Source organism: Chiloscyllium plagiosum, unplaced genomic scaffold (assembly GCF_037043375.1).
Source record: "Chiloscyllium plagiosum isolate Xiang-an unplaced genomic scaffold, Cpla_swu_hap1 HiC_scaffold_4, whole genome shotgun sequence".
In the NCBI taxonomy this organism is placed as follows: domain Eukaryota; kingdom Metazoa; phylum Chordata; class Chondrichthyes; order Orectolobiformes; family Hemiscylliidae; genus Chiloscyllium; species Chiloscyllium plagiosum.
The window spans coordinates 83,936,225-83,963,904 of NW_028270142.1; the positions used below are offsets into that span (position 1 = coordinate 83,936,225).

A 27,680-nucleotide genomic window follows, 5' to 3' on the forward strand; every position below is an offset into this window, starting at 1 on the left:
TTGCAATCAGATCTCCTCCCAGGTTTCTTTTTCCAAAAACATCCGCAGCTTCTCCAGTGTGTCTTCATAAGTGAAATTCCTCATCTCTGGAACCATTTGTATAAAGCTCTTTTTTTCTCCTATGCATTCATGACATTCCTAAAGTACAGTGCCAAAACTGGATGCAGTAGTCTGGCTGAGGCCAAACAAGTGTTTTTGTGCAGGTTTAATGTAACAGTTACTGGAGTCATAGTGTTTTACAGTATGGAAACAGACCCTTTCATCCAACTGATGCATGCTGAACTGGTTTCGCCCCATTTGCCAGCATTTGGCTCATGTACCCATCCAAATGTCTTTTAAATGTTGTAATTGTACTTGCCTCCACCATTTCCTCTGCCACCTAGTTCCATAGATGCACCACCATCTGCATGAAAGAGTTGTGCCTCTGGTCCCTTTTTAAATCTTTCACCTATCACCTTCAACCTATGACTTCTAGTTTGAGACTCCCCTAGCCTGGAAAAAAGACCTTGGCTATTTACCCTATCCATGCCCTTCATGATTTTATAAACCTCTATAAGGTCATCCCTCAGCCTCTGATGCTGTAGGGAATAAAACCTCAGCCTATTCAGCCTCTCCCTATTGTTCAAACCTGCCAATCCCAGCAATATCCTTGTAAATCTTTTCTGAATGCTTCCAAGTTTAACAACATTTTTCCCATAGGGAGACCAGAATTGAATACAGTATTCTAAAAGTGGCCTCACTAATGTCCTGTAATGTGGAATTTGATACCCCAAGTCCAATATGCAGTGCACTGACCAGTGAAGGCAAGTGTGTCAAATGCCTTCTTCACCACCCTGTCTACCTGTAATGCCACTTCCAAGGAATATGAACCCTGAATATTCTTGCTTTCCATTCATTCACAGATACCTGCAGCCGAACTGATGTATTGAACCATGTGAGTTCATGTTTGACTTTTCTTTTTGGTTGAACAGACTATATTCTTCTAAAATTTCTTTGCATTTTTTTCCCTTTTCCATTCAGATGCTGGAGAAATACTTACTAAATTCCACCCTGTTCGAACTTGTAGCAACAGTAGTCATTGATCCACCGAGTATTGGATTTAATATGGCAGATGTACAAGTGATGAAAGGTCTACCAGATATCTGTGTGAGGTTGTTGAAAGCAGCACTAAGATCGCCTTATCAAGAATCATTAGAGTGCAGCATGAAAAAAAGGCTTAAGTCACACAGGTAAAATTAGATGTTACAGGAATAATAATGAATTAAAATGTGAGCCGACAGGTTTGGCACATCTGTGGAGGGAAAACAAGTTTAACACTTGAAGTCTGGGGACCCTTCTTCTGAGGGTCTCAAAACATTAACACTTCTTTCTGTCCCCAGATGCTGCCAGACTTGCTGAGTTTTCCCAACAATTTGTGTTTGTTTCTGGAAAAGATTTTCTGGTGTAGGAGACAGTCCAGAGAAGATGCATTAGACTGACCCCAAGTAGAAGGAGGAGGTTGGGACTGTACTCATTGCAATTTATAAGAAAGAGAGGACACCTTCTTGAAAATTAAAGGTTCTTTGGAAACTATGGGGTAGGTGTAGGAAGGTTGTTCTGCCTTGTGGGAGAGTCGAGGAACAGAGGGCATAATCTCAATAAGGGTCATACATTTAAGTTAGAGATAAGGAGGAATATTTTTCTCTCCAAGTGTTGTGAATCTGTGGAAATTTTAATCACAGAATGCTGTTGACGCTATTAAAGCATATTCAAGACTGAGATGTTTTTTTTATCAGTAAGGGGATGGTTACAGTGAAAGAGAGAAAGTGAGGGCTGCAGATGCTGGAGATCAGAGCTGAAAATGTGTTGCTGGAAAAGCGCAGCAGGTCAGGCAGCATCCAAGGAACAGGAGAATCAACGTTTCGGGCATAAGCCCTTCTTCGGTTACAGTGAAAGGGCAGGAAAGTGAAATTGAGGATTATCAGATTAACTGTGAACTCACTGAATAGCAAAGCATACTTGATGAACTAAATGGTCTGCTTCAGTTCCTACGCCTTTTGGTCTCATGGTCTAAAACCAATGAGGGAGAAGAATCCGGCTCAAATTTTGCATTTTTTGGTAGATTGACTGAAGGACTCCCATAAGCATCATCTCGGTATCGCAAAAGCGGAAGGGATCTGCTGGAAAAGATGAGGAAATTCATTTAACACAAAGACTGTCATGGAAGAAAAAGACTGATACATGATTTTTTTTTTAATGTTGTAAATATGAAAACGTTAGATTGCTATCTGCAAAATTGCTTAAGATTTCAGGCCAAACTCTTGCATCAGACCATTGTTTTGTCAAAGGTGTTGACACAAAATGTTAACCCATCATTTCTGTTTCAAGTCATAAAAGATTGTTTTAATTTCAGATTTCCAGCATTTCTGCATGTTTTAACGTTTAACTTATGTGTTTATGTGTGTGACAGCATTGAAGATCTGTGTAATGTTGATCTATACAGTCAGTCAGATCATGCCAAATTGAACTCCATACTGTTAGCCTGCAAACAACTCCACAAGGCTGGACTTCTGAACTCTGTATTGAAGTGCCAGGTAATTTTTACATCACAAAATCAACAGTTAAGTCCCATACATATCGAAGTAGTTTTTTTTCTTGTATCGTATCTGCAGCATTCATAGGAGAGTGGGGTTCAAGTTCCACATTCTCCAGAAGCGTGACATAACATTGCTTAACAGGTTGATTGGGAAAATACTTATCTAAAGAATTCTCAAATATGCAGCAGACAGTTGAAACAACATTAATTTATTCCTGAAGCAGTGCTTCATGTTAATATTTCCAATTGTAAAATGCAATTTCACACCCAAACGTTAATTGCTGTTGAGATGAAGAGCAGTGTCTGGCACGATATAGGATTTTTCTTTAAAGTTTTATGTCAGTGTAATGAGTTTGAAGTGATTTTATTAACAAAATAGATCTGAGTGCCATCTCTCATTGAAGTAAGAAAATTCAGCCTGCGATACGCCAGAATTATCCCTCCATGGTAAGGGTATCTTCTGTCCTGGCAAAAAAAAGGTGAGATGTAAGAGGGTAAGATTGCCACTGAAATCAAGATAATGCCCAGTATGAACAAGAAGTAGATGAACAGAGCAGTAGATGTGATCTGTATGGACTTCAGTAAGGCGTTCGACAAAGTTCCCCATGCGAGACTGATTAGCAAGGTTAGATCTCATGGAATACAGGGAGAACTAGCCATTTGGATACAGAACTGGCTCAAAGGTAGAAGACAGAGGGTGGTGGTGGAGGGTTGTTTTTCAGACTGGAGGCCTGTGACCAGTGGAGTGCTTCAAGGATCGGTCCTCTACTTTTTGTCATTTACATAAATGATTTGGATGCGAGCATAAGAGGTACAGTTAGTAAGTTTGCAGATGACACCAAAATTGGAGGTGTAGTGGACAGCGAAGAGGGTTACTTTAGATTACAACAGGATCTGGACCAGATGGGCCAGTGGGCTGAAAAGTGGCAGATGGAGTTGAATTCAGATAAATGCGAGGTGATGCATTTTGGGAAAGCAAATCTTAGCAGGACTTATGCACTTAATGGTAAGGTCCTAGGGAGTGTTGCTGAACAAAGAGACCTTGGAGTGCAGGTTCATAGCTCCTTGAAAGTGGAATCGCAGGTAGATAGGATAGTGAAGAAGGTGTTTGGTATGCTTTCCTTTATTGGTCAGAGTATTGAGTACAGGAGTTGGGAGGTCATGTTGCGGCTGTACAGGACATTGGCTAGGCCACTTTGGAATATTGCGTGCAATTCTGGTCTCCTTCCTATCTGAAAGATGTTGTGAAACTTGAAAGGGTTCAGAAAAGAGTTACAAGGATGTTGCCAGGTTTGGAGGATTTGAGCTATGGGGGGAGGCTGAAAAGGCTGGGGCTGTTTTCCCTGGAGCGTCGGAGGCTGAGGGGAGACCTTATAGAGGTTTACAAAATTATGAGGGTCATGGGTGGGATAAATAGACAAAGTCTTTTCCCTGGGGTCAGGGAGTCCAGAACTAGAGGGCATAGGTTTAGGGTGAGAGGGGAAAGATAAAGAAGAGACCTAAGGGGCAACGTTTTCACGCAGAGGGTAGTGCGCGTATGGAATGAGCTGCCAGAGGAAGTGGTGGAAGCTGGTACAATTGCAACTTTAAGAGGCATTTGGATGGGTATACGAATAGGAAGGGTTTGGAGGGATATGGGCTGGGTACTGACAGGTGGGACTAGATTGGGTTGGGATATCTGGTCGGCATGGACAGGTAGGACTGAAGGGTCTGTTTCCATGCTATGACTCTAAGTCTGAAATGCAAGCTTAAATTTAACTTGGGGTGAGTGTCATATTGGCAGGGACCAAGACAGTTTTGTAAGCTGTCTTGAGCTCCACAGCATGCAGTTGGGGTGATTTGAATTCTGTAGTCTCTTCTACCATTGGAAAATGCTAATTGACTGGTGGGTGGGATAGTAAAAGGCCGACTTGAGGGATCATAGGCAGTCTGGTGCGTGTTTCTATGGACTATGTGACTTGTGGTGGGTATAGGAAGCCCAGTGTGGAGGAGGCCTTTTCTGTTCCTCTGTAAAGCAAGTTTAAAAACAAAGAGAAATATATTATCTTCCTGGATTCTTCTGGCTGTGGCTCTCATGTAGATCATTTGACCAATCTTGTGCAAGAATAGTGACCAAATTTTATGTCTTTATCCACTGTGAGAATTAGTTAACTATGATCAGAAGAATATTAAAATACATTAAGTTTGAAATGTTACTGTTATTTAACACAGGTTGGAAGTATTGTCCCACCACTGAATTTGAAGCTTTTATCAACTGTCTATAAAGGGATTGCACCTGGAGATGAAAGGAAATCACTTCCGACAATGGATGTCAGCAGTAAGATGTTAGCAGATGGACTATTACAGCTGTCATTTTCTCTTGGTGGGCAGGTCAGTGACTGTTGCAACAAATAAAAAGTGTGATGGATTTCAGAAGTAATCTTCCATTGCAATGCAGTTGTCAAGTGGAGATCTTTTGCCATGGTCCTTTATGTTTCTTTCCTTACTTATATTTTCTGGTTGAAAATAAATTCTTGAAAATAACCGTTTGCAGTACTGGAAAATTTACTACATCTCAGTCTTCACTTCTAAAATGGGATTTTATGGGAACCCACTGAGTATGCTGGGAACCAGTTGGGGTGAGAGGATATGATGTTTGTGTGGCAGAATTAATAGGATGATAGGAATGGTGTATTCATTGATGTCCTGCAACTGCTGGTGTTTTATCAGTGGCATTGAATAGTGGACAAGCCTCAGGTTCATTGAAGTTGTTAAGCATCCGAAGATGTGCAGATTAGGTGAATTGGCCATGCTAAAATGTGCATAGTGTTCAGGGATGTGTAGGATAGGTGCATTTAATCAGGGGTAAATGTAGAGTAACAGGGTAGGGAAATGGTTTTGGGTGGGATACTCCGGAGGGTTGGTGTTGACCTGTTGGGCCGAAAGGCCTGTTTGCACACTGTAGGGATTCTATGATCCTGTTAAAGGCCAATTATTGCCCTCTTCTTGCTGTCACTGAGAATATGTCAACAGCCTCTTGGTGCAGTGATAGTCAAAGTCCCAGGTTCAAGTCCCACCTACTTCAGAGGTGTGTCAGGTTGATTAAGATCATTTATACTAGCAGCAGTGGTCACTTGGCTACTTGGGACAACCACTAAGTGTATCAGCATCCTCTTTGAAGGTTTGGAGTGGGTCCTTCTGATTGGGCACCCTATGGCCCTTGGAAGGAATCCCACTTCCTAATGCAAGGCTGACCTTTTGATCGCAGTTAATGCTAGTCTTACTCTCTGAATAGCTCTGGTGAGCGTGATGTTACTTAGCTCGGTTTGTGAGCCTTTTTAATTTGTGCTACTGCTGCCTGGTTGTTAACTTTTGCTGAAAAATGGGAAAAGCTCTGTCTAGATTGAACTAGAAATCTCTTGGATCTGATCTCCTGTTGTCACTACCTTTTGCTGCAACCAGACACAAGTAAATGTGCATTAGAACTAAGGAATTAAGACACTATTTGTCAAATAAGCTTTAAATAAAATAGACTGTGAAGCACCCAAATCCCTTACTTTAGTAATTTCATAGCTGGTAGTTAAATGATTAAGAATTTAATGAATTCATCCTGGCATGATTGACCACAGTTTCTTCCTCCAGCTGTCTGGGATCTCCCTTACTTGATTCCATTCCTATACATCAAGGTGTAACAAGGGAACAACCTGCAATGCTCCACTCTGTTCCTGCAGTCTTGCCTCTGGTATCTATCAAGGATCTACTCTTGGTCCCTCTTTATTTCTCACCTATGCACAGTGCCATAGTGACATCCTTGTAAACCCCAATATCAGGTTTGCTAATGATATTCAGCTTTTCCTCACCATCACCACTCTTAACAGCACCATTGGCTCTGATTAGTCACATGGTTTGTTTGGTCTCCAGTATTGTCTTAAACAGTCCCAGTTGACCCTGAGCTTGGCTTAACTGATCATCACTAAGTTGACCTCCTCCTGTTTTATACATCAGCTCATCTGCTTAAGCTATTGTCTGTGCTTTTGTGAGCACTAAGCAAGACAATCACATACTGGCCACATTCCCAAGTTGATCACTCTGTAAATGAGGACTTGCGTAAAACTTGTAGCATAACCTGCACCTGCCCTGTTCACCTGTAACCCTACTCATTTGCTTTCATTGGTCCAGCAGGACTCTGTTTGAAAGTCTTTTCAAATTTCTCAATGGCTTCACCCTCTGTAACCACAACAGTCCTACAACTTTGGAGAATTTCCAGGTCTTTACATCCTTGAATTTAATTATTCCACCATATACCTTCAGCTTTCATAGCTATAAACTCTGGAACTGCATTTTAACACTGCTGGACCGCTCCTTTGGGACTCTCCTTAAGAACCTGTCTCTGTGACCAAGCTCTGATGTGTGTTTTGTTGTTAAATGTTAAGGCTCATAAAGCATGTTGGGTTGTCTTATGACATTAAAGACATTCTATAAACACAGCTTGTTGACACTATGAAAGATTAGTTCGGACTTGAATATTATTTCGAACTGAAGATTTTATCATTACTGGAAAATGAAATTGGAACTGTTTAAATAGACTCTGTCTCTTGATCCTTGTAGTGTGAAGAACTGGTCTCGTTGCTGTTGAACACAGTTGAACTCTCTGTGCCACTTTCAGGAGCATCACAGAGACACTTCATCAGTTTTTCTCATGGTGAATACTTCTACAATTTGTTTCCTGAAACCATTAACAGTGAATTGCTCGGAAATCTAAACTCTGCAGTTGCCCAGTTAATGACATCAGCAAGAGAAAACCCAAAAATGGTAAGCACTGTTCAGATTATAATTGTACAGGGATTATTATGGATGAACATTAGAGAGGGTGCCAATAATTAATGAAGGCATCTTTTTTAAATATTCCTCCAGATAACCTGTTTGTCAGAGGATATTGATTTGTAGTTATAGGGATACCCAATATATTCAGCTACTCTGGATGTAGGTCTGCTCACTGAGCTGGAAGGTTCGTAAGCAAACCTACAACCAGAACCTCAACCTGAACTACAAATCTTCTCAAAACCTGCTAATATTCAGCTACTAATACCATCTGGAATAGTTTGGCAGCAGCTTGACTGACCAATCTGGTCCAGTGTTAAAGGATACTGCTGCTAGACTGGATTTGTGGCAGGTGGTGGGAGGATCACCAAGAGAGAAAAGCATAGTTATCTTCATCTTTACCAATCCGCCTGCTGCAGATAGCTCTATCTATGACAGTATCAGTAAGAAAGACAGTTACACAGTCCTAGTGGAGGAGAAGTCCCGTCTTCACATTGAGAGTAAGCCCACTCATAATTACATTGTAAACAGTACAGGTATAGAATCTCATGCCTGGGCATTCATAAGACATTGTGGGCCATCAGCAACAGCCACATTGTACTCCCAGTATAATCTGCAATCTCATGGCCTGGCATATCCCGCACTCTCCCTCTACCAGAAGATTGAAATGCAGAGATCAAGAGGGCATGTTATGAGTAGCACCTGACAAACCTGAAAATGAGGTGTCAACCTGGTGCAGCCTCAAAACAGGGCTACTTGCATGCCAAACAGCAGACTCAGCAAGTGATAGAGCTCAGTGATTTCACAATCTGTGGTTCAGACCTAAGCTTTGTAGTCCTACCATAACCAGTTGTGAATGATAGTGGACAATTAATATCAATATGGGAATCCAGCACGTTAGTGCAAAAGACAATGCTGAATCATTTACACCTAATTTTCAGCTTGAAGTACTAGATGAATGATACATTTTGGCTCCCTCCACAGGCCTCACAAATACCAGTTTTCAACCAATTCACTTTGCTCTATGTAATATCAAGGTATGGTTGGAGATAGTAGAATCTGCAAACACCTTGGGCCCTTACAACATTCCGGCCGTAGTACTGAAGACTTGTTCTCCACAACTTGCTGCCACCTAACCAAGCTGTTTCAGTCCAAGCATAACACTGGCACTTACCTGAAATTTATTGGAAAATTTGTCCAAGTATACCTGGACAAAAAGCAGGACAAATCCAACCCGACAAATCCAACCCGACTAAGTAAAGTGATGGAAGGCGTCATCAACAGTTCTATTAAGCAGTATCTATTCGGCAATAACCCGCTGAGTGCATTTGGGTTCTGCCAGGGACATTGAATTCCTGAACGTAATTGGTACAAACATGAACAAAGGAGCTGAATTTCAGACATGAAGTTAGAGTGACTACCTGTGACATAAAGGCTGCTCTTGACTGAGTGTGGCTGAGCTCTAGCAAAATTGGAATCAGTGGGAATCAGAGGAAAACTTGCAGCTGGTTGGATATCTGGCACAAAGGAAAACGGTTGTGGTTGTTGGAGATCAGTCACCCCAGCTCCAGGACATCTCTGCAGGAGATCGTCAGGGTAGCGTCCTTGAACAACCATCTTCAACCGTTTCATGAAGGACATTGCCCTCCATCAAAAGTCAGAAGTGACGAAGTTTGCTGGTGACTGCACAGTGTTCAGCATTATTCACTACTTCTCAGGTACTGATACAGTCCATTTCCAAATGGAGTAAGACCTGAACGATACCTAGGATTGGGCTGACAAGTGGTAGGTTGTCACTTGTTAGCAAGTTGTCACTGTGTAAATGCTAGGTAATGACCATCTCCACCAAGAGACAATCTAATCATTGCCAATTGACATTCAATGTCATCGTAACATTGACATCCGGGTGGCACGGTGGCTCACTGATTCCTGAAGAAGGGCCTGTGCCCGAAACGTCGAATCTCCTGTTCCCTGGATGCTGCCTGACCTGCTGTGCTGTTCCAGCAATAAAGTTTCAACAACGGTTACCACTACAGCCTCACAGCGCCAGGGACACTGGGGTTTGATTCCAACCTCGGGCAACTGTCTGTGTGGAGTTTGCGCATTCTCCCTGTGTCTGCATGGGTTTCCTCCAGATGCTCTGGTTCCCTCCCACAACCCAAAGATGTGCAGGTTACATGAATTGGCCATGCTAAATTGCTCATTGTGTTCAGCGATGTGTAGGTTAGGTGCATTAGTCAGAAATAAATGCAGAGTAATAGGAGAATGAGTGTGGTTGGGATACTCTTCAGAGGGTCGGTGTGGACTTGGTGGGCCAAAGGGCCTGCTTCCACACTGTAGGGATTCTATCACTGAACCCCCAATATCAACATCCTGGGGGTTACCATTTACCAGGACTGACCTGGGCTAGCTTTATAACTTCTCCATTGACAAGAGGAAACTGGAAGCTAGTAATCTTTCAGTGACTAACTTTCACCTCTTAAAACCTCAAAGCTTGGCCATCATCTAGATGACTAAATCGGAAGGGTGATGGAATACTCCCAACTTGCTGAATGAATGCATTTCCAACAACACTAAAGAAGCTTGACACCATCTAGGACAATGGAGTCTGCTTGATTGGCACGACACCTGCAAACATTCACGCCCTCCACTAACAATGCTCACTCGCAGTTGTGCGTACTATCTACAAGATGCGCTGCAGAAATTCATCAAGGCTCCTTAGTAGGCAACTTCCAAACCCATAATTATGACCATCTAGAAGGACAAGTGCTGCAGATACATGGGAACACCACCAACTGCAAGTTCCCATCCAAGCCACTCACTATCCTGACTTGGAAATATATCACTGTTCCTTCAGTGTCACATGATCACAATCCTGGAATTCTCTCCCTGATGGACTCATGCGTATAGGTACACCGAATGGACTGCTGTGGTTCAAGAAGGCAGCTCACCCCTGAAGACAGTTAGGCATAAACAATTGATACTGGTCTAGCCAGAGACGCCCACATACCATAAGCACGTAAAGCATAGAATTGGCAAGTATTTTGAAATGTAATCACTGTTGTATCATAAGGTGGGTTGGCTCTGATTAATAGTGATCTTTTTTACCAAGCTACATTAGCTCCTGTTTCCACAGGTCCAAATTATGTAGATTATACTCTAGTTTCTTTTGCATAAAGTCTTTTAAAAATAACCTAGAAAAACTAACTTCATCAGTCATTTCACAGGATCTGTGATGAGGCCTAATGTTGCAATGTAAAGCTTTGATCAGTGTGAAACCAGACAGGAGATTGAGACATATGGATTTATTTTATGATGATTTATTTGTGTATGCACCTATACTGTGTGTCAGCAATAGCAAAACAAATTGTATTGTTTGAATTTATTGATTGAGGATGCCATAAGATTTTTAGCTATTCCACGCTCTGTCCATACACAATTAGAATGCTCTTCTTTCTACTTTTTTTTAGGTGAGCGCTGTTCTGAATGGAATGCTTGACCACAGTTTCAGAGACCATACTGTCCGAAAGAAGCAGGGTATTTACCTGGTCAGTGCTGTACTTTCAAACTGGGCAAAACTTGATTCCTGGTGGTCAGTGAAATCTAGCCCTGAGAGTAAGATGGCTGTCTTAACACTGCTTTCCAAAGTACTGCAGGTATATTATGTTTACCATCTGTCTGTATGTCTGATAAATGTGAATCAGTGCAATCAGGATATGAAATTTGAATCCCATGGAAAAGTGCACCTATACCTTCAGAAACATATTGTTGTTTTGGAGACAGTGTTGTGTGTAATGATAATGTTTCCTGTTATTAGAAGTAAAATTAAGAGAAGATACAATATCGGGTTTATTTGTTCAAAAACAGCTGTAATCATGTTGAGCAAGATTGTATTTAGAATGGTCAAATAAATAACCAGACTAAATTGAATAATTAATCCATACTTTTCTGAAGAATTGTTCAAGAAAATGCAGTCAATTCTTACAACATTGGCTCATCAATATTTGCTTTGACACTTTGGTGATTAATCTGTAAACATGAAATCTGTCTAGTAGTCACATAATTACAATGTTTGATTCATCACTTTCTAATTGTTAATCTACTTGTTAATAGATCATCTTACATTAAACAGAGAGAATAAAGATGAAGTACACTTCATGTCAACTGTAATTAGGTGAGGAGAGATACGAAAGAGGATAAGCATAAGATTGGAGAAATATGGAGAGGGAGAGACAGAAAATATTTGTGGAAGGAAAGGAAACGAGAAACAGACACAATGAATTGAGAAATGGAGGGGGCAGGATGCATTAGGGAAAAGTAATATTTATGTCCTATGGATTTGTAAAATTTGTAGAAATAATTTGTAAAAAATTAAGCTGCATTACAAGGAATCATGCACTTTAAAAATGCACTAAACTACTAAGAAGGTGAGACAGCACTTTGGTTAAAAAAAGGCTCAGGATTGCTCTGTTAGGATATTATATAGAAGAGATTTGAGAGAAAAAGGAGCCAAAGTATGAACTCAAAGTAGTTTGATGAAATTTGAAGTTTGGCCAATGTGACTGTGTCGTCTTTGTTTGTGGCTGAATTTGAAGGTCAGAGAGAACTTGGTGAAGGGATTAGCAGGAAGGACAGGTAGGCGGCTGACGCTCAGATTTGAATAGGACTTCAAAATAATAGTTTTACGTTTGAACTGAATCTATGAATGTAAGTATATCGATTTCAAATTTCATATGGTGTAAACTTGGCACTTCAAGTAAGGTTTTATGGTTAGAAATTACATGTAGATAAGGCCAATTTAATAAGGTGTTTTAAATGTTTGTCTTCAATGTTATGTCTTTCTGTATTTATATTTATTCTGTAGGTTGTGGAATTTATTTTTGGGTACCAATTCTGTACAGAGGGAGTTATTCTCTTGGCAGGCAGTGTACTGGAATGAAAATGTACGGCACTGGAAAAGCACAGCCGTTCAGGCAGCACCCATGGGTCAGGAGAGTCCACGCTTTGAGCATAAGCTCTTCATCGGGAATGTTACTTTCTCCCAATGTACTGGAATGACCTATTAATGATGCTTCTCAAGCCAATTAAGTTTCTCCCAAAGACACTGTTTGCTTGTCCACGATCCAGTCTGCCATAAACATTGTGTGCTACCAGTTAGATTTCTCCTCGCAGGCCAGAGACAGACTGAACCAACCTGACCTCAGTACCTTCTTTGAGACTGAACATGCAACCTAGAACCTCAATGTCACAAAGACTGTGGCTGTAACATTTCTCACCTCCATTCCTGATTCAGCCTGTTATTGAAACATTTCTTGGGAAAAGAATCTTCCTTTTGGATTATTTGTTCGATTTATCTTTGTGTAGAGTTTTGTTACTTTGAATGGATGTGTTTTCTTTTTCAGATTGATTCCTCAGTCTCTTTTGGCAATAGTCATGATGCATTTTCAATGGTATTTCAAACTTATACCACAATATTGACGGACTCAACATTGGCTTTAAACTTGAAGGTATCTCTTTAAGAGTATCTTTTGGGAAAAGCTAAGTATGTTGTAGGCTCTAGTTGTTTTAAATTAGCAAATTTGAGTGTGTGAAATTCCCATCTATTTTTTCCAGATTTCTGCGTCACTAACCAAGATGCTTAGGTAAAAACAATGACTGCAGATGCTGGAAACCAGATTTTGGATTAGTGGTGCTGGAAGAGCACAGCAGTTCAGGCAGCATCTGAGGAGCAGCAAAATCGATGTTTGGGCAAAAGCCCTTCATCAGGAATAAAGGCAGTGAGCCTGAAGCGTGGAGAGATAAGCTAGAGGAGGGTGGGGTGGGGGTGGGGAGAAAGTAGCATGGAGTACAATAGGTGAGTGGGGGAGGGGATGAAGGTGATAGGTCAGGGAGGAGGTTGGAGTGGATTGGTGGAAAAGAATATAGGCAGGTAGGACAAGTCATGGGGACAGTGCTGAGTTGGAAGTTTGGAACTAGGGTGAGGTGGGGAAGGGGAAATGAGGAAACTGTTGAAGTCCACATTGATGCCCTGGGGTTGAAGTGTTCCGAGGCGGAAGATGAGACGTTCTTCCTCCAGGCGTCTGGTGGTGAGGGAGCGGTGGTGAAGGAGGCCCAGGACCTCCATGTCCTCGGCAGAGTGGGAGGGGGAGTTGAAATGTTGGGCCACAGAGCGGTGTGGTTGATTGGTGCGGGTGTCCCGGAGATGTTCCCTAAAGTGCTCTGCTAGGAGGCGTCCAGTCTCCCCAATGTAGAGGAGACCGCGTCGGGAGCAACGGATGCAATAAATGATATTAGTGGATGTGCAGGTAAAACTTTGATGGATGTGGAAGGCTCCTTTAGTGTCTTGGATGGAGGTGAGGGAGGAGGTGTGGGCGCAGGTTTTGCAATTCCTGCAGTGGCAGGGGAAGGTGCCAGGACGGGAGCGTGGATTGTAGGGGGGCGTGGACCAGACCAGGTAGTCACAGAGGGTTCCCTCCTCCCTGAACTGCTGTACTCTTCCAGCACCACTAATCCAAAAACAAGATGCTTAGGTGCATATTCCTGTTCATTGGTTTCTGTTGAGCTGTACAACTTGTCACCACTTGAATAGGAGGTGCACACAACACTAACTCTCAGTTTCTGCTCTAATTTTGTTTCTCCTTGATTCTGTTATCCCAAGGAGCGATGGAAGTTCTCTGTTTGTTAACCTCCTTTGGCAGCAGATGTGTTAAAATAGACTTTAAAACAATTATGAGAGTATTTCTGAAATAAGAGACATGCAGTTGAAGCTTTTCATCATGTATCCCTTATGGCAGAATTGCAAGAGTACCAGAACAGTTAATTGCATTCCTTGGTGCACCTCTAAGGCTTTGCCTCTACCAGTCAGTGTCCACTTGCCAAGCTATCAGCATCCTTTTGCTTTGCTGTATAAATTACTTTTTCATTTAAGATTTGGTATCTTGCAAAAATACTAAAAACATTGACTGCACGTCACTTTTATCAGAAACTGATTGTGATAGGTTGTTGTACAGGTACTCAATCCTTTATCCAAAATCCTAGGGGCCGGTTGTTTTCCGGAATTCGGAATTTTTCAGATTTCGGAATAAATGACATTTTCACGGTGAAATAAAAAGCAATTACCTAACAGCAGACGCATGCGTGAATAGTACAATTGATGCCTGCCAGTGCTGGGCCACGCTGCCACATCACATCTCAGTGACGCTGTTTGAGTGGGTGTGGAGTTGGGTCACCTATTTGCACGCAAAAATGACGCTCCACACTCCTCGAAAAAGATTTTGGAGCTTTTCTGATTTTGGAATTTCCAATAAAGGATTAGATTAGATTAGATTACAGTGTGGAAACAGGCCCTTTGGCCCAACAAGTCCACACCGACCCGCCGAAGCGCAACCCACCCATACCCCTACATTGACCCCTTACCTAACACTACGGGCAATTTAGTATGGCCAATTCACCTGGCCCTGCACATCTTTGGACTGTGGGAGGAAACCGGAGTACCCGGAGGAAACCCACGCAGACACGGGGAGAACATGCAAACTCCACACAGTCAGTCGCCTGAGGCGGGAATTGAACCCGGGTCTCAGGCGCTGTGAGGCAGCAGTGCTAACCACTGTGCCACCGTGCCGCCCATATTCCCACTTTTTCTCCATATCCTTCATGTCAGATTGTGTACCTGTATTAGGAAATTTGAAAATGAATAGTGGGGGAAATGTAATGAGGAAAATAATAAACCAGATAATTAACATTACACCAATACCAATCAGTATTATAAATGAAATTCAGAAACTATAAGTGCAAATCAGCTTGGGGCAGTGTGGTAACCCCTCCTAAATTGAGTAATTTTGAGAGCTAAACCTACCTGCAGAAGAGATTTGTTTTTTTTTGGAATTAAATGAAAGATAGGCAAGAAAAATAGGGAAAGATTTTAACTGATTAATCATGGAGAAGCTGTTTTCTTGGTGGGGGTGGGGGTGTCAATGTATTGATGAAAGGTAACTGGAAAAAGAGCCAGAGGATAACTAAGGATGACGAAAAGTTTCGCAATGAGTTGTTACAGTCAAGAGTGCTGGAAGCAGATTCATAGATAACTTTCATAGAAATAAGGAAACTAGGAGCATGAGTCTGCCATTTCGCCCTTTAAGCCTGCTCTACCATTAAATATAATCACAGTGGATCCTCTGTCTCAAAGCCATATTCCCACTTTTTCTCCATATCCTTCATGTCATCAATATCTAAGAAATTATCTTTTTTTTTAATATAATCAGTGACCATGTTTCCTAATGCCAGTCCTAAATTGCCTACCCAGTATTCTGAGATAATGTCCCCGGTTCTAGATTCCCTCTCCAGGGAAAGCATCTTCCCTGTTTCTTGTCTGGTTAGCCCTGTAAGCATTATATGTTTAAACTTGGGCTCCTCTCATTCATCTAAACTCTAGTGAATACAAGCTCAGTCAAGCTAATCTCTCCTCATATAACAATTGAGTCATTCCCTGGTGTCAGCTTAGTGAACCTTTACTGCACTGTCCTATAACTGTCTGAGGTAGGCTAAACAAAATTTCACACAATACAACAGCTGTGGTCTCACAAAGCCTCTGTATAACTGCAGTATGGCATCTGATTTTGAATCTTGCAATGAAGCCAAATATACCGTTTACCTTCCTACTTGCTTGCTACACCTACCTGTTAATGTGGCTCTGTTTGCCGAGCTGGGAATTTGTGTTGCAGACGTTTCGTCCCCTGTCTAGGTGACATCCTCAGTGCTTGGGAGCCTCCTGTGAAGCGTTTCTGTGATGTTTCCTCCGGCATTTATAGTGGAAATATCACAGAAGTTCTTCACAGGAGGCTCCCAAGCACTGGGGATGTCACCTAGACAGGGGACGAAACGTCTGCAACACAAATTCCCAGCTCGGCGAACAGAACCACAACAACGAGCACCCGAGCTACAAATCTTCTCACAAACTTTGAACACCTACCTGTTGACTTTCATTAACTGGTGTACAGGGATATCGAGATCCCTTTGTACTTCCATATTTCTAATATATCACTGTTTAAATAATACTGTTTTTTCCACCAAAATGTGTTAACTTCATACTTATCCATTTGTACTAAATCTGCCATGTGTTTACCCTCACAGTCAATTAGTCCAGATCCAGACCCTGAAGCCTCCTTGTATCCTTCTCTCAACTCACAATCCTACACAGTTTTGTTTTGTCGGCAAATAAGGAAATATAGCATTCACCTATCTAAATCATATGTTGTGAATCATTAGACTAATCACTGCCTGCCACCTGGGGAAAAGACCCACTTATTTTCACAAACAGAAACTCAGCATGCCTGGCAGCATTTGTGTTGAGAAAACAGGTCCAGTAATCTTCGAGCACTTTTTTAAAAACATTATACTGATTTTCTTCAGATCCTTCCTCCCTCCCCTCTCTCCCTCTCTCCCTCTCTCCCTCTGTCACTCACATTCTCCCTCTCTCTCTCTCTCCCTCTGTCACTCACACTCACGTTCTCTCTCCCTCTCTCTCTCTCTCTCTCTCTCTCTCTCTCTCTCTCTCTCACACACACACACACACACACACACACACACACACACCTCTTTGTTCAGTAACATTTCAGGGAAATGATTTGAGTCCTGTTTTGTGAAGGCAGAACCAAAATATGTGTTCAGCTTTTCTGCTACTTTTTTATTCCTCATCTCAGAATAAGAGGCCAACAATTTAGGACTGAGATGAGGAACATCACTCAGACAATGATGAATCTTTGGAATTCTCTGTGGAAGCTCAGTCATTGAGTTCAATGCAGAAACTGAGAGATTTCTAATTACTAATAGCATCAAGGGACATGGCATATGTTGTGTAGATCAGCCATGAATTATAATGTCAGAGCAGGCCTGAGGGGCTGAATAACCTCCTCCTGCCCCTGTGTTCCTGAATGAATCGTGTTCAAAAGCCCTTGCTAGATTTGAAATGTTTCATCTTTTGAATGAATGGAATTCAAGTAGAAGGATTTTGAAACTTGTTTTTACTTTTCTTAGACCAAGGCAGTGATCATATTGCCATTTTTTACACAACTTCCAGAAGAAAATCTTGTCACGCTTAAAAATGCTCTCAACCATTTCATAGCTTCCCATTTTCCTATGAAATCAGATGAATTTCCTAAGGGTACGTTGAGATACAACAACTATGTTGACTGCGTCAAGAAAGTAAGTGCTATTTGTTGACATTGCACTTGAGGATGGAAAAATCTGACTAGGCATTTTTTGTCCAGTATTTCTGAATGCATGCATTTTTTCAAAGTCTTCATCTTGGATTCATTTATTGGTGAAGGGGCAATTCAGTTTCAGATATAATTTCACTGAAGTATGGTATAAGCATTTTCAGCATGCATACATAATAAATTGAATTTATTTCACATTGTGTGAAGTTAATGCCCAAAAATATTGGTACTTTTCTCTCCTTCCCTCTTCCTTCCACATGTACATTGGTAACATATCTGCTGTTGCAATAGAATGCATTTAGAGAATAGCTGCACCTGCACATAGCATTCCTAAATCTCTTATGAGATCAGAATTTTATTACCAAGGATCATTTAGTAATTAAATTAGTGAAGTTCTCATAAGAGCAAAAATAATTCCCAAGAAGTGAAAGATATTAATAATTTGGAAGTTAAGTCAGAAACGAGTCCAGTGAAGTCGAGCTGCTTGTCCAGCAATGAACTGTCCTTTGTAAACAATGGGAAAAGCAGAACCAGCACAAACTCCTCCTTGTTGCTGATTGGATAACTCTCCCAGACCCCTACCTCAAATTGAACCAGACTATTTGCAACTTGTTGCCTGGTTTGCCACTGAGTTGAACCTGTGATCTTGTATTCTCTTAATCCCAATGACAGCCTTATTTCATCTTCACAGCACTGCTGATCTCTATCACTACCTCTGCCCACCCTAACCCAACTCCTGCTCATTTCTTTGTGCTCTCTGGACTGAATTAGCCCAGTACTGCATTGTCCGCTATCCCATCCTTTATGATTCTCGCCCTTGATGATCTCACTTCCTTTGACCTAATGTCTTACTTTATTTATGGATCTGGAGTGTCCCTAGGACTTTTTCTCTTTTAAAAGTACTCCATAAATTACCTTTATTTGATTTGCTGCAAGCAGCTAGTATTAATACCAACATGTGGCTGAGGGAGTACATTGTACAGTTTCCAACAATGTCATTTGTACAGGGTACCGTGTTTCAGCTTTGTAATTTAATTTGTTTAGAAAATTTGAATAGAGCGAATTTGACATTTTGGGCTTTTGTTATTAATTTAGGAACTGCTGAACATGAGCTGAATGCTAATTCTTGGTGAATGGTCTTGTATTCTCACTCACTAGTGTTATTAACCATCTTGTGTTCTTCATGTTGAGAGTTATATCTTATGATTCTTAACGTTCTTAAGTACTCTGATTCTTTCTTTGAGTTGGTGTGATTCATTGTGTTTTTCAGTTACTTGATGCTTTGGAGCTATCTCAGAGTCCACTGTTGTTACAAATTCTGACTGAAGTTCTGTGCCGTGACAACAGGCATGTCATGGAAGAAGCATTTCAGATTTGTTTCCAAAATATCGCAAAAAGGTATCACATCTTGTATACAGTGTGGTAAACTGAAGGAAATTGGTTTCTAAAGATGTACATATTTATGTTTTCAGCCCCATTGCAACTTCATATTAATAACACAATTGATCTGATACAGATATGCTAACAATTTATTGTGATAGCACTAATGTTAGTAAATTTGTTATCCCTGGACATGCCTGAAGATTTGCTTGTGATTGTAAATATCAATATTTGTTCATGGCTTTGATATTTAGTGTAACAAGGAAGGTTTTTATTAGCAGATTTATTTTATTGAATGCATGTTCTTTGGATGGATTAGTTTTAACCACAGAATTACCGCATGGTCTGTTATTTCCCAGTCTAGTTGTTCTTTTGTTGTATTTCATCTGTTGTTCAAAATGTAGATGGGCAATGAGTTCTTGATTACATTTGTGCTGATTTGAACTGGCTGATATGAATAGCTAGCTCATAAGTGGTTGTCCAGTAAATATGAAGATTTAGAAACTGGATAACAAATGTGATCTATGGGTTACGGTCAGTTCCGTTGTAATGTGTTAGTTGCATTCCCGTGCAATCCTGTGTCACAAGAAAATCATGTATTAGGAGTACCAGTTAAACCAATGCGGCTGAAATTGCATTATAACCAATACAACTTTAAAAATTCGTCCTTTAGAAACACTGTCCCCAATTCATCAATCAGCGAATTGCTTCAGCGAGTTTGCATTCATGAAATGCGGGTGATAGCACACTTGTGTTTTTACTTGCATATAGGTTGGCAGGTCTTTATCTGATGGATGAAAACCAAGTTTGCAAGGTAAAATAACATCAGGTTTGGGGGGCTGAGTGAGACTGGGGGGTACAAGGTTACTGGGCAGTAGCGGTGTGATAGAGATTGGGGGGAGGTTCCTGATGATACCTTGGGTCTGTCCCATACTTCTTTTTAGTGACCCAACTCAGTTACCAACAATCATAAGAGAGTATAGGTATGAATTTAGATTACTCCATAGTCTCAGAGCTCCCACATATAATCAACATTTCTTCACACCCAAGATTGTACCTTGGACAAGAAGTTAGTGGTTTGCTCCTTCCAGGTATCTGCCAGTGCTTGTTTTGTACCTATCCACCAAAGCAACAACCTTGTTGCAGCATTTCACGATCCAAGATTGTTTTAATTAATTTCCTATCATCTTTTACTTAACCTCCATTTAGTGCCGCATTGATGGCAGAGAGAGATTATGAACTCGCTAGGGAGGAGTATTCAGAGTATTATTCCAACTGGTTGTCGCACTTTCTGTCATATTAAGATTGCATTATGGTATGAATAATTTGGTTGTGTTTATTTTATTCTTGTATGATATAATAAAAAAACTGTGTTCTTACAGTTAGTACCCCAAACTAAAATCTTGTATTTAACTGCATTAGGGGTACCTGTGAAAAGCAAGTGGCTCTACTGGAAGCTGCATATGAAATGTTCAGAAATGAAGAAATGCTTCCTAATGCTACAAGACAGTTTGCCATGGACCGTTCTCTTCTGACACTTATTGGGCACTGCAGTCCAGATGCCTTAAGAGAGTTTTTTTGCAAAATTGTAAAGGATGCCATGGAAATTCTGCATTCCAGATTCACAAAGGTAAACAGTAATAGTTTACATTTGTATGACACCTTTTAATTGTAATGTGTACTTGTTAAAAATATTTTGAATTTTCCGTGAACTGTGATCATTTCAGCTGTTAGTGTAGTCATTTATTTATTTTATAATTACTGTAGCAAAGGTTAGAAATGGAAGCTGGAGAAGGTCATATATTCAGTTTGTGAGAAGAGCTGTAGCTCGGGTGCTCATTGTTGTGGTTCTGTTCGCCGAGCTGGGAATTTGTGTTGCAGACGTTTCGTCCCCTGTCTAGGTGACATCCTCAGTGCTTGAGAACCTTCTGTGAAGCGCTTCTGTGATCTATCCTCCGGCATTTTTTGTAGTGGTTTGAATCTGTCGCTTCCGGTTGTCAGTTCCAGCTGTCCATTGCAGTGGTCGGTATATTGGGTCCAGATCGATGTGCTTATTGATTGATTGAATCTGTGGATGAGTGCCATGCCTCTAGGAATTCCCTGGCTGTTCTGTTTGGCTTGTCCTATAATAGTAGTGTTGTCTCAAATTCATGTTGCTTGTCATCTGCGTGTGTGGCTACTAAGGATAGCTGGTCGTGTCGTTTTGGAACTGACAACCGGAAGCGACAGATTCCAACCACTACAAATGCCGGAGGATAGATCACAGAAGCGCTTCACAGGAGGCTCCCAAGCACTGAGGATGTCATCTAGACAGGGGACGAAACGTCTGCAACACAAATTCCCAGCTTGGCGAACAGAACCACAACAAGGTCATATATCCCCCTCACATACTTTCCCATTCAATTCACACTTCATCCTGGTCCTCAAAATACCAGGTTTCCTCAGAGACCAACACTGTCTATCTTAACCTTGGATGCACTCAACTACTTAGCTTCTGCAGTCTCAAAGATTCTCAGACTCTTGAATGAAGAAATGTTTCCCCATTTGAATGCTAAAGGGCTGATCCCTTACTTTTGAGACAGTCATCTTTGGTTTTTGAACTGCTCTCCCATTAGGGAGAGATGGCAAATGGTTCTTTAACCTGAGGGTCACTGCATCTCAGGCGGGGGGTGGGGGGTTGTGAAGGAGAGTCCTTTATGGTAACGGTAGCAGGTGCAGGAAATTAACTCATGGCGCCACTCTGCATAACAAATCAGCGATCTAGCCAACTTAACTAATTGACTTTCCACTGACCAGAGAAAAGGTGATTCTAGATCTGGTGGCTGTACAACAAGATATGGTTAATTAATGATCTCCAAGTGCAAATGCCCTTAGGTAGCTGCAATCACAATATAATGTCAGTTTGAGAGAGAGAAGAGTGGGTCCGACACTAGTATGTTAAACTTAAGTAAAAATAAGCATGTGGATATGAAAGCAGAGCTCGTTAAATTAGATTGGCAAATTAGTTTCAGGGGTTGGTCAATTGAGATTCATGACAAACATTGAAGGATGATGCAGTTTAGAAACATTTCAATGAGAGAATAAAATTCTAAGGAGAGAACGTATGGTTAAAAACAATAACGATCATGTTAAATTTAAAGAAAACAACTTTTTCGCATGGATTTAAGGTGGGGGCAGAAGGGCAGAGGGATATTAGGATTTTTTTTTCATTCAGAGGGTGGAGCTCACTGCCTGTAAGGGTGTTAGAGGCAGAAACCCTCAACATTTAAGAAGTATTTGGATGTGCACTTGCAATGACAAGGTATTCAAGGTATGGGCAAAGTGCTGGAAATTGGGATTAGAATAGTTAGGTGTTTGTTTTAAACAAGTGTAACACAACAGGCTGAAAGGCCTTTTTCTGTATTGCAGATCACTGTGAATGTATTACCTTTTACAAAATAAATTTCAGTGGACTGACATTATATCAGTATAGCCAAAACCATCTCAGGCATCAGACCCTAAACTCTGTCATCTCTCAACTTGTAAATGTCATGGAGAGAACAAAAAAAATGTTTCAAAGACACTTTGAAACTGTCCTTGAAACAAATACTGCATTAATGAGAGAAATTTGCTCTAGTTGTTCAGAATACCACATCTTGTCCATCAATCTGTATCATGCACTAAATTGTAATGATGGCAGCGTGATGGCATAGAGGGAAAGAAAAGACGCAAATCCTGCATTTTGGATCTCACTACCTTGTGTTCAAAGCTTCAAGTGTTCAAAGATCTGTGAGTTAAGAATTTGCTTGTTCGTGCACATGAAGATCCATGGGAGAAATTCGCAATAGAATAGGCATTGTCCTTGAATCAAGAGACAACTGAGGCCCAAGCATTGATTTTTGCGGCATCTCAATAGTAACAGTTTGCCAACCTGAAAATGATCTGTTTATTTCTACAGTTTTCTGTCCTTTAACCAATTCTCTATTCAGGCTAACATATTGCTTCAACCCCATGAACCCTTCATTTGTGCAGCAGTCTTTTGTGTAACTCCCTCATGTCCTGCCTAGGATCATAGAATTGGTGCAGTACCGAATGAAGCTATTCAGCCCATTGAACAATTGCTGACTTTCCGTAAGAGCAATTCAGTTTATTCCTGTCCCTTTTTGCCTGTTGTCTTGCAAGTCGTTTTTACCTTATCAGACGTTTATCCAATTATCTTTAAACAGCCAGGATTGAGACTACCTTTACCACCCTTTCAGGGCTTTCCAGATTGGAGCCACTTTCTGTGTTAACCAGATGTTTTTCTCATATTATTTTTGCCAATCACCTCATGCCTATGCCCTCTGACTCTTTGCATTTCTGCCAGCAGAAAAACCTTTCTTCCAATGTTGTCTGCTCCTTATTTCTTATGTCCACCCATATTTTTCATATTGGTCGTCCAAGTGAACAGACTGGCTCACTGCTATTCATATATGATCATTAATCTTTATATCTATCCATTTCTATTTTGACAAATATCCAGGCATAGTTAGTTGCCAGTCTTGCGTATCATTTTATAAAGTTATTGTCATAGCAATGAGATCATCCCTCTTTATCTCTGTACCACTAATTCGTATGTCATTATACTTTTTAAAAAATCAGATGTGGACGTCACTTGTTAGACCTACATTTGTGTTTGCAAATTCAAATAAAGGCACTTTTAATTTGAACTGTTTAACATTGATCATTGATTTGACCTTATACCTCTCCGTCTCTTCCTGTTACGCAATCATAGAATCCCTACAGTGTGGAAACAGACCGGTAGGCCTAACACGTACACACTGACCCTTCAAGGAGTAACCCTTCCAAACCCATTCCCCTACATTTACCCCTGACTACTGCACAAAACCTACACATCCCTGAACATTATGGGCAATGTAACATGGCCATCTTTGGACTGTGGGAAGAAAATTGAGCACCTGGAGGAAATCCACGCAATCACAGGGAGAACATGCAAACTCTACACAGGCAGTTGCCTGAGACTGGAATCGAACCTGGGTCCCTGGCGTTGTGAGCCCATGTTAACTTTGCTCCAATTACTGCACTGTTCTGTCATCTTGAATTTTCTTTTTAGATTTATAAGTTTCCCCTCAATTCAACTGTGCCATTCCCACCACTACCACGACCTAAACTTTTACATTTATAGCCCTATTTGCAGTGAAGTTTTCAATTCTCCAGGTCATTTGGCATTGGCCAAGTTACAATGAAGCTCACCCAAATAGTAGTGGTGTCAGTGCTTCATGAATTGAAGCCTTAGCTCCAATACTACTCTAAGCCATGTATGTAGCTCCCTGATATGTATGACCATATGTATATCTATACACCTCTCAGATAATAATATAAAAACTATTATCTTCAGGATCTGTGTGTATGACTTTGACCCTTGACTCTTCAAATGCTCTCAGCAGAGTCTCATTCCTGAATACCACAACAATTAAATCCTTCGCATCATGCTTTCAACCTCTTTCCAACTGCAAAGACATATCCTTACCCCAAGCACCAGGCATGCAATACCGACTTTAGGATTCCAACTGTGGGGTTTGCAAAGGATAATATCTATCCTCCTGTTAGCTGTATGATCTGCAATTGCGATCAAATTTCTTCTTTACTCGCCTCACCTGAATGACCTCTTGAATGAAGGTGATACGGTGAAATTGCCCATCCTTTCCTGGAGTCTTTGTTGCCATTCATATGGATGCCAGGACTTTCTTAGTCAAAGTCTAAAGCTCCTCCATCACATCATCCTGTGTCCCGTACTACTGACCACATGTAAGCTACTAGCTCGTTTAAAGAGTGTAACTGCCATCTAAGTCAAAGTGTCCAGGTAACTCACCTTTCTTCTTGATGCCCTGACAATGTCTGCAGTTTGAATTCCAGCTCAGCAGTTCGGAACTGAATTTCCTCAAATTTGTGGCACTTGCCACCAATTTGGTTTCTCAGGATTTCGGTGGTCTCCACGAACACCTACGTGCTGTAGTCCATGCCTTGCCATCCTTCACTAACTTTGTTTTATATATTTAGTTAGAAAAGGTTTATATTTACTTGATATTTTGAGTTAATCACTAATGAACAGTTGTTTATCTAGTTTTAGATATTGGTTAATAAAGTAACAGTTACATTTTGCTGTCTGTGTGTCTGCTCCCAATATTTTCTCCATGCCACACTTGGCCACTGGCCCCCACTCCTGTTCTGCTCCCAATATTCTCTAATTTCCAAATTAGAATTGTAAATTATTACATTATATTTGATATAGCTTCAAAAATGATTGTTTATTGCAGACAAACGAGTCATCTTTTGACAACCAGTTGACAAAAAAAATTGGCTGTTATAAGCTGTTTGAAGTCATGTACACACGTCTGCCGAAGAATGATGTCTTTTCAGATGGGTCAAAGATAATCCAGGCGTTCCATTCTGCGGGTAACGTAGAGGGCAACAAACTTTCAAAGACTTTGCTGAAGTAAGACTTTGTGATCTCGAAGTGGAAAATACGTTTACAAAAGTTTTTAAAATGTTCCTTTGTGCATATGCTTACTTTCAAGGTATTTGCTGTGATTGCAGTTACTTTTAATATTTGCTTGCACACATTCTTTTTCCTCATTTGTTCATTATCTGCATTTAAACCTTCTTATGGCGTTGATGGATATTTCACCAAAGTACTTGTCCAATTCTGTGCTACTGTCATATACTTACATGAGTTGCCTACTATAGTTTGATCACATTGTTCTCCTTATCCTTACTTAATTGTGTCTTTTTCCCAGCTAGTTTTATTAAAGCAGAACTATGCTTTAACTGTAGATTTTGATTAAAATATTCTCTATCATCATTGTCCCAATGGTCACCACTTAGCCTTCTTAGTCTAGTGCAAAAGTCTCAACTTGTGTCTTTGTTCATAATTAATACTTTGATGACACCCTGATGATTAACGATGGATATTTTTCATAAATTTGTCCCTTCTCTAAAGGGAGTTAACTGGACATTGTTAGACCGGTTGATAATTGAGAATGCAGGAAAACATTATAGTAGGCTTCATTACTCTGTAACTATGTTTTTCATGGCATGTGGCTGCCACTGTCAAGGCCAGCATTTGTTGCCCGTTTCTACTTGGCCTTGACCTGATGACTTGCAAAGCCATTTCAGAGGGCAGTTCTAATCTTTGCATTTCATAGGAGTCACCACATTTCTGTAGATCTGGGGTCACTCGTAGGCCAGACTAGATAAAAATGGCATACTTACTTCCCAAAAGTGTCATCATATGCACTAGTGTTTTACAATAATCAACAGAGTTTTCATGATCATATTATAGAAACTAGATTTTTAATTCTAAATTCTAGTCATTAAATTTAAGTTCCACTTTCACAAATTGCCCTGATAAATTAACTCAAGATAATTAACTCTTTGTTTTCAGGCGGAATTATTGCAGGAGTTCAAGAGTCTGGAAAATCTAAAAGCAAAACAAAATTTTCTTTTCAGTGCTCAGTAATGCTGTAGAAATATTGTCCAAATATTTTGCAGTGTGTTTATTCTGTACTGTTCGAACTTACTTTCTAAAACAAGGTGTTGTACTTGTGAATCACAGCGATTTTATTGTGATAATACACTCGTGAGTTCATTTTAGATATATCAACTAAATTGATCAGCTTATCACGCCACTTAGTTTTAAAGTTAAGCCATCCTATTTAAGGAAGTTCTGTTCTGAAGAAGGGTTACTGGACCTGAAATATTAACTTTCATTTCTCTCCTCAGAGGCTGCCGGACTTGCTGAGATTTTCCAGCACTTTCTGCATATGTTTCTGATTTCCAGCGTTGTAGTTCTTTTAATTTTTTTTCTACTTAAGGAAACGTCTCACATTAATTCCTCATGAAAAAGAAGTACACTTTTCTTGCAAATAAAAATATGTTTATGTACTTTTTTCCATTCTGTGAAGGTCCTGTTATGATACAGTTACTGAAAACATGGCTGGTGAGACTCAGCTTCTGGAAAAGAGGAGACAGTACCATTGTGCAGCTTATAATTGCATGATTGCAATCCTCTGTTGTATTTTCACAGAGGCCAAATTTTATCAAGGCTTCCTTTTCAGTGAAAAACCAGAGAAGGTAAGATAAAATTCTTAAAATTGAAGGTAAAATCAGGAATAAAAGAATGACTAGAGTAAGGTCAGGGCCAATCAAAGACAGTAGTGGGAAGTTATGTGGGGAATGTGAGGACATAGGAGAAGGGCTTAATGAGTACTTTAATATTCACATTGGAAATGGGCAATGTTAGTGAGAAGATGGAGATATAGGCTACTAGGCTAGATGGGATTGCAGTGGACAAAAAGGAGGTATTAGCAATTTTGAAAGATCTGAAAGTAGATAAGACCCCTGGGCCGGATGGGATTTATCCTCAGATTCTCTGGAAAGCCAGGGAGGAGATTGCAGAGCCTTTGGATTTGATCTTTATGTCATCATTGTTGACAGGAGTAGTGCCAGAAGACTGGAGGATAGCAAGTGTTGTTCCCTTGTTTAAGAAGGGGAGTCAGGACAACCCTGGTAATTATAGGCCAGTGAGCCTTACTTTGGTTGTGGGTAAGGTGTTGGAAAAGGTTATAAGAGATAGGATTTATAATCATCTGGAAAGGAATAATTTGATCAGGGATAGTCAGCACGGTTTTGTGAAGGGTAGGTCATGCCTACCTAACCTTATTGAGTTCTTA

At 40.6% G+C, this 27,680-nt stretch overlaps 1 protein-coding gene across 3 annotated transcripts in view; it reads left to right on the forward strand.

Moving 5' to 3' along the window:
• Window positions 1-27,680, forward strand: part of prkdc (protein kinase, DNA-activated, catalytic subunit) — a 248,835-nt gene that overhangs the window by 82,855 nt on the left and 138,300 nt on the right. For all 3 annotated transcript variants that reach the window (XM_043688290.2, XM_043688291.2, XM_087986422.1), the window contains 11 exons: window positions 1,021-1,229; window positions 2,450-2,573; window positions 4,787-4,945; window positions 7,163-7,366; window positions 10,846-11,031; window positions 12,778-12,882; window positions 17,408-17,575; window positions 18,860-18,987; window positions 20,392-20,599; window positions 25,266-25,444; window positions 26,913-27,081. In XM_043688290.2, coding sequence (XP_043544225.2) covers window positions 1,021-1,229; window positions 2,450-2,573; window positions 4,787-4,945; window positions 7,163-7,366; window positions 10,846-11,031; window positions 12,778-12,882; window positions 17,408-17,575; window positions 18,860-18,987; window positions 20,392-20,599; window positions 25,266-25,444; window positions 26,913-27,081 — 1,839 coding nt within the window. The remainder of the gene's footprint in view (window positions 1-1,020; window positions 1,230-2,449; window positions 2,574-4,786; window positions 4,946-7,162; window positions 7,367-10,845; window positions 11,032-12,777; window positions 12,883-17,407; window positions 17,576-18,859; window positions 18,988-20,391; window positions 20,600-25,265; window positions 25,445-26,912; window positions 27,082-27,680) is intronic.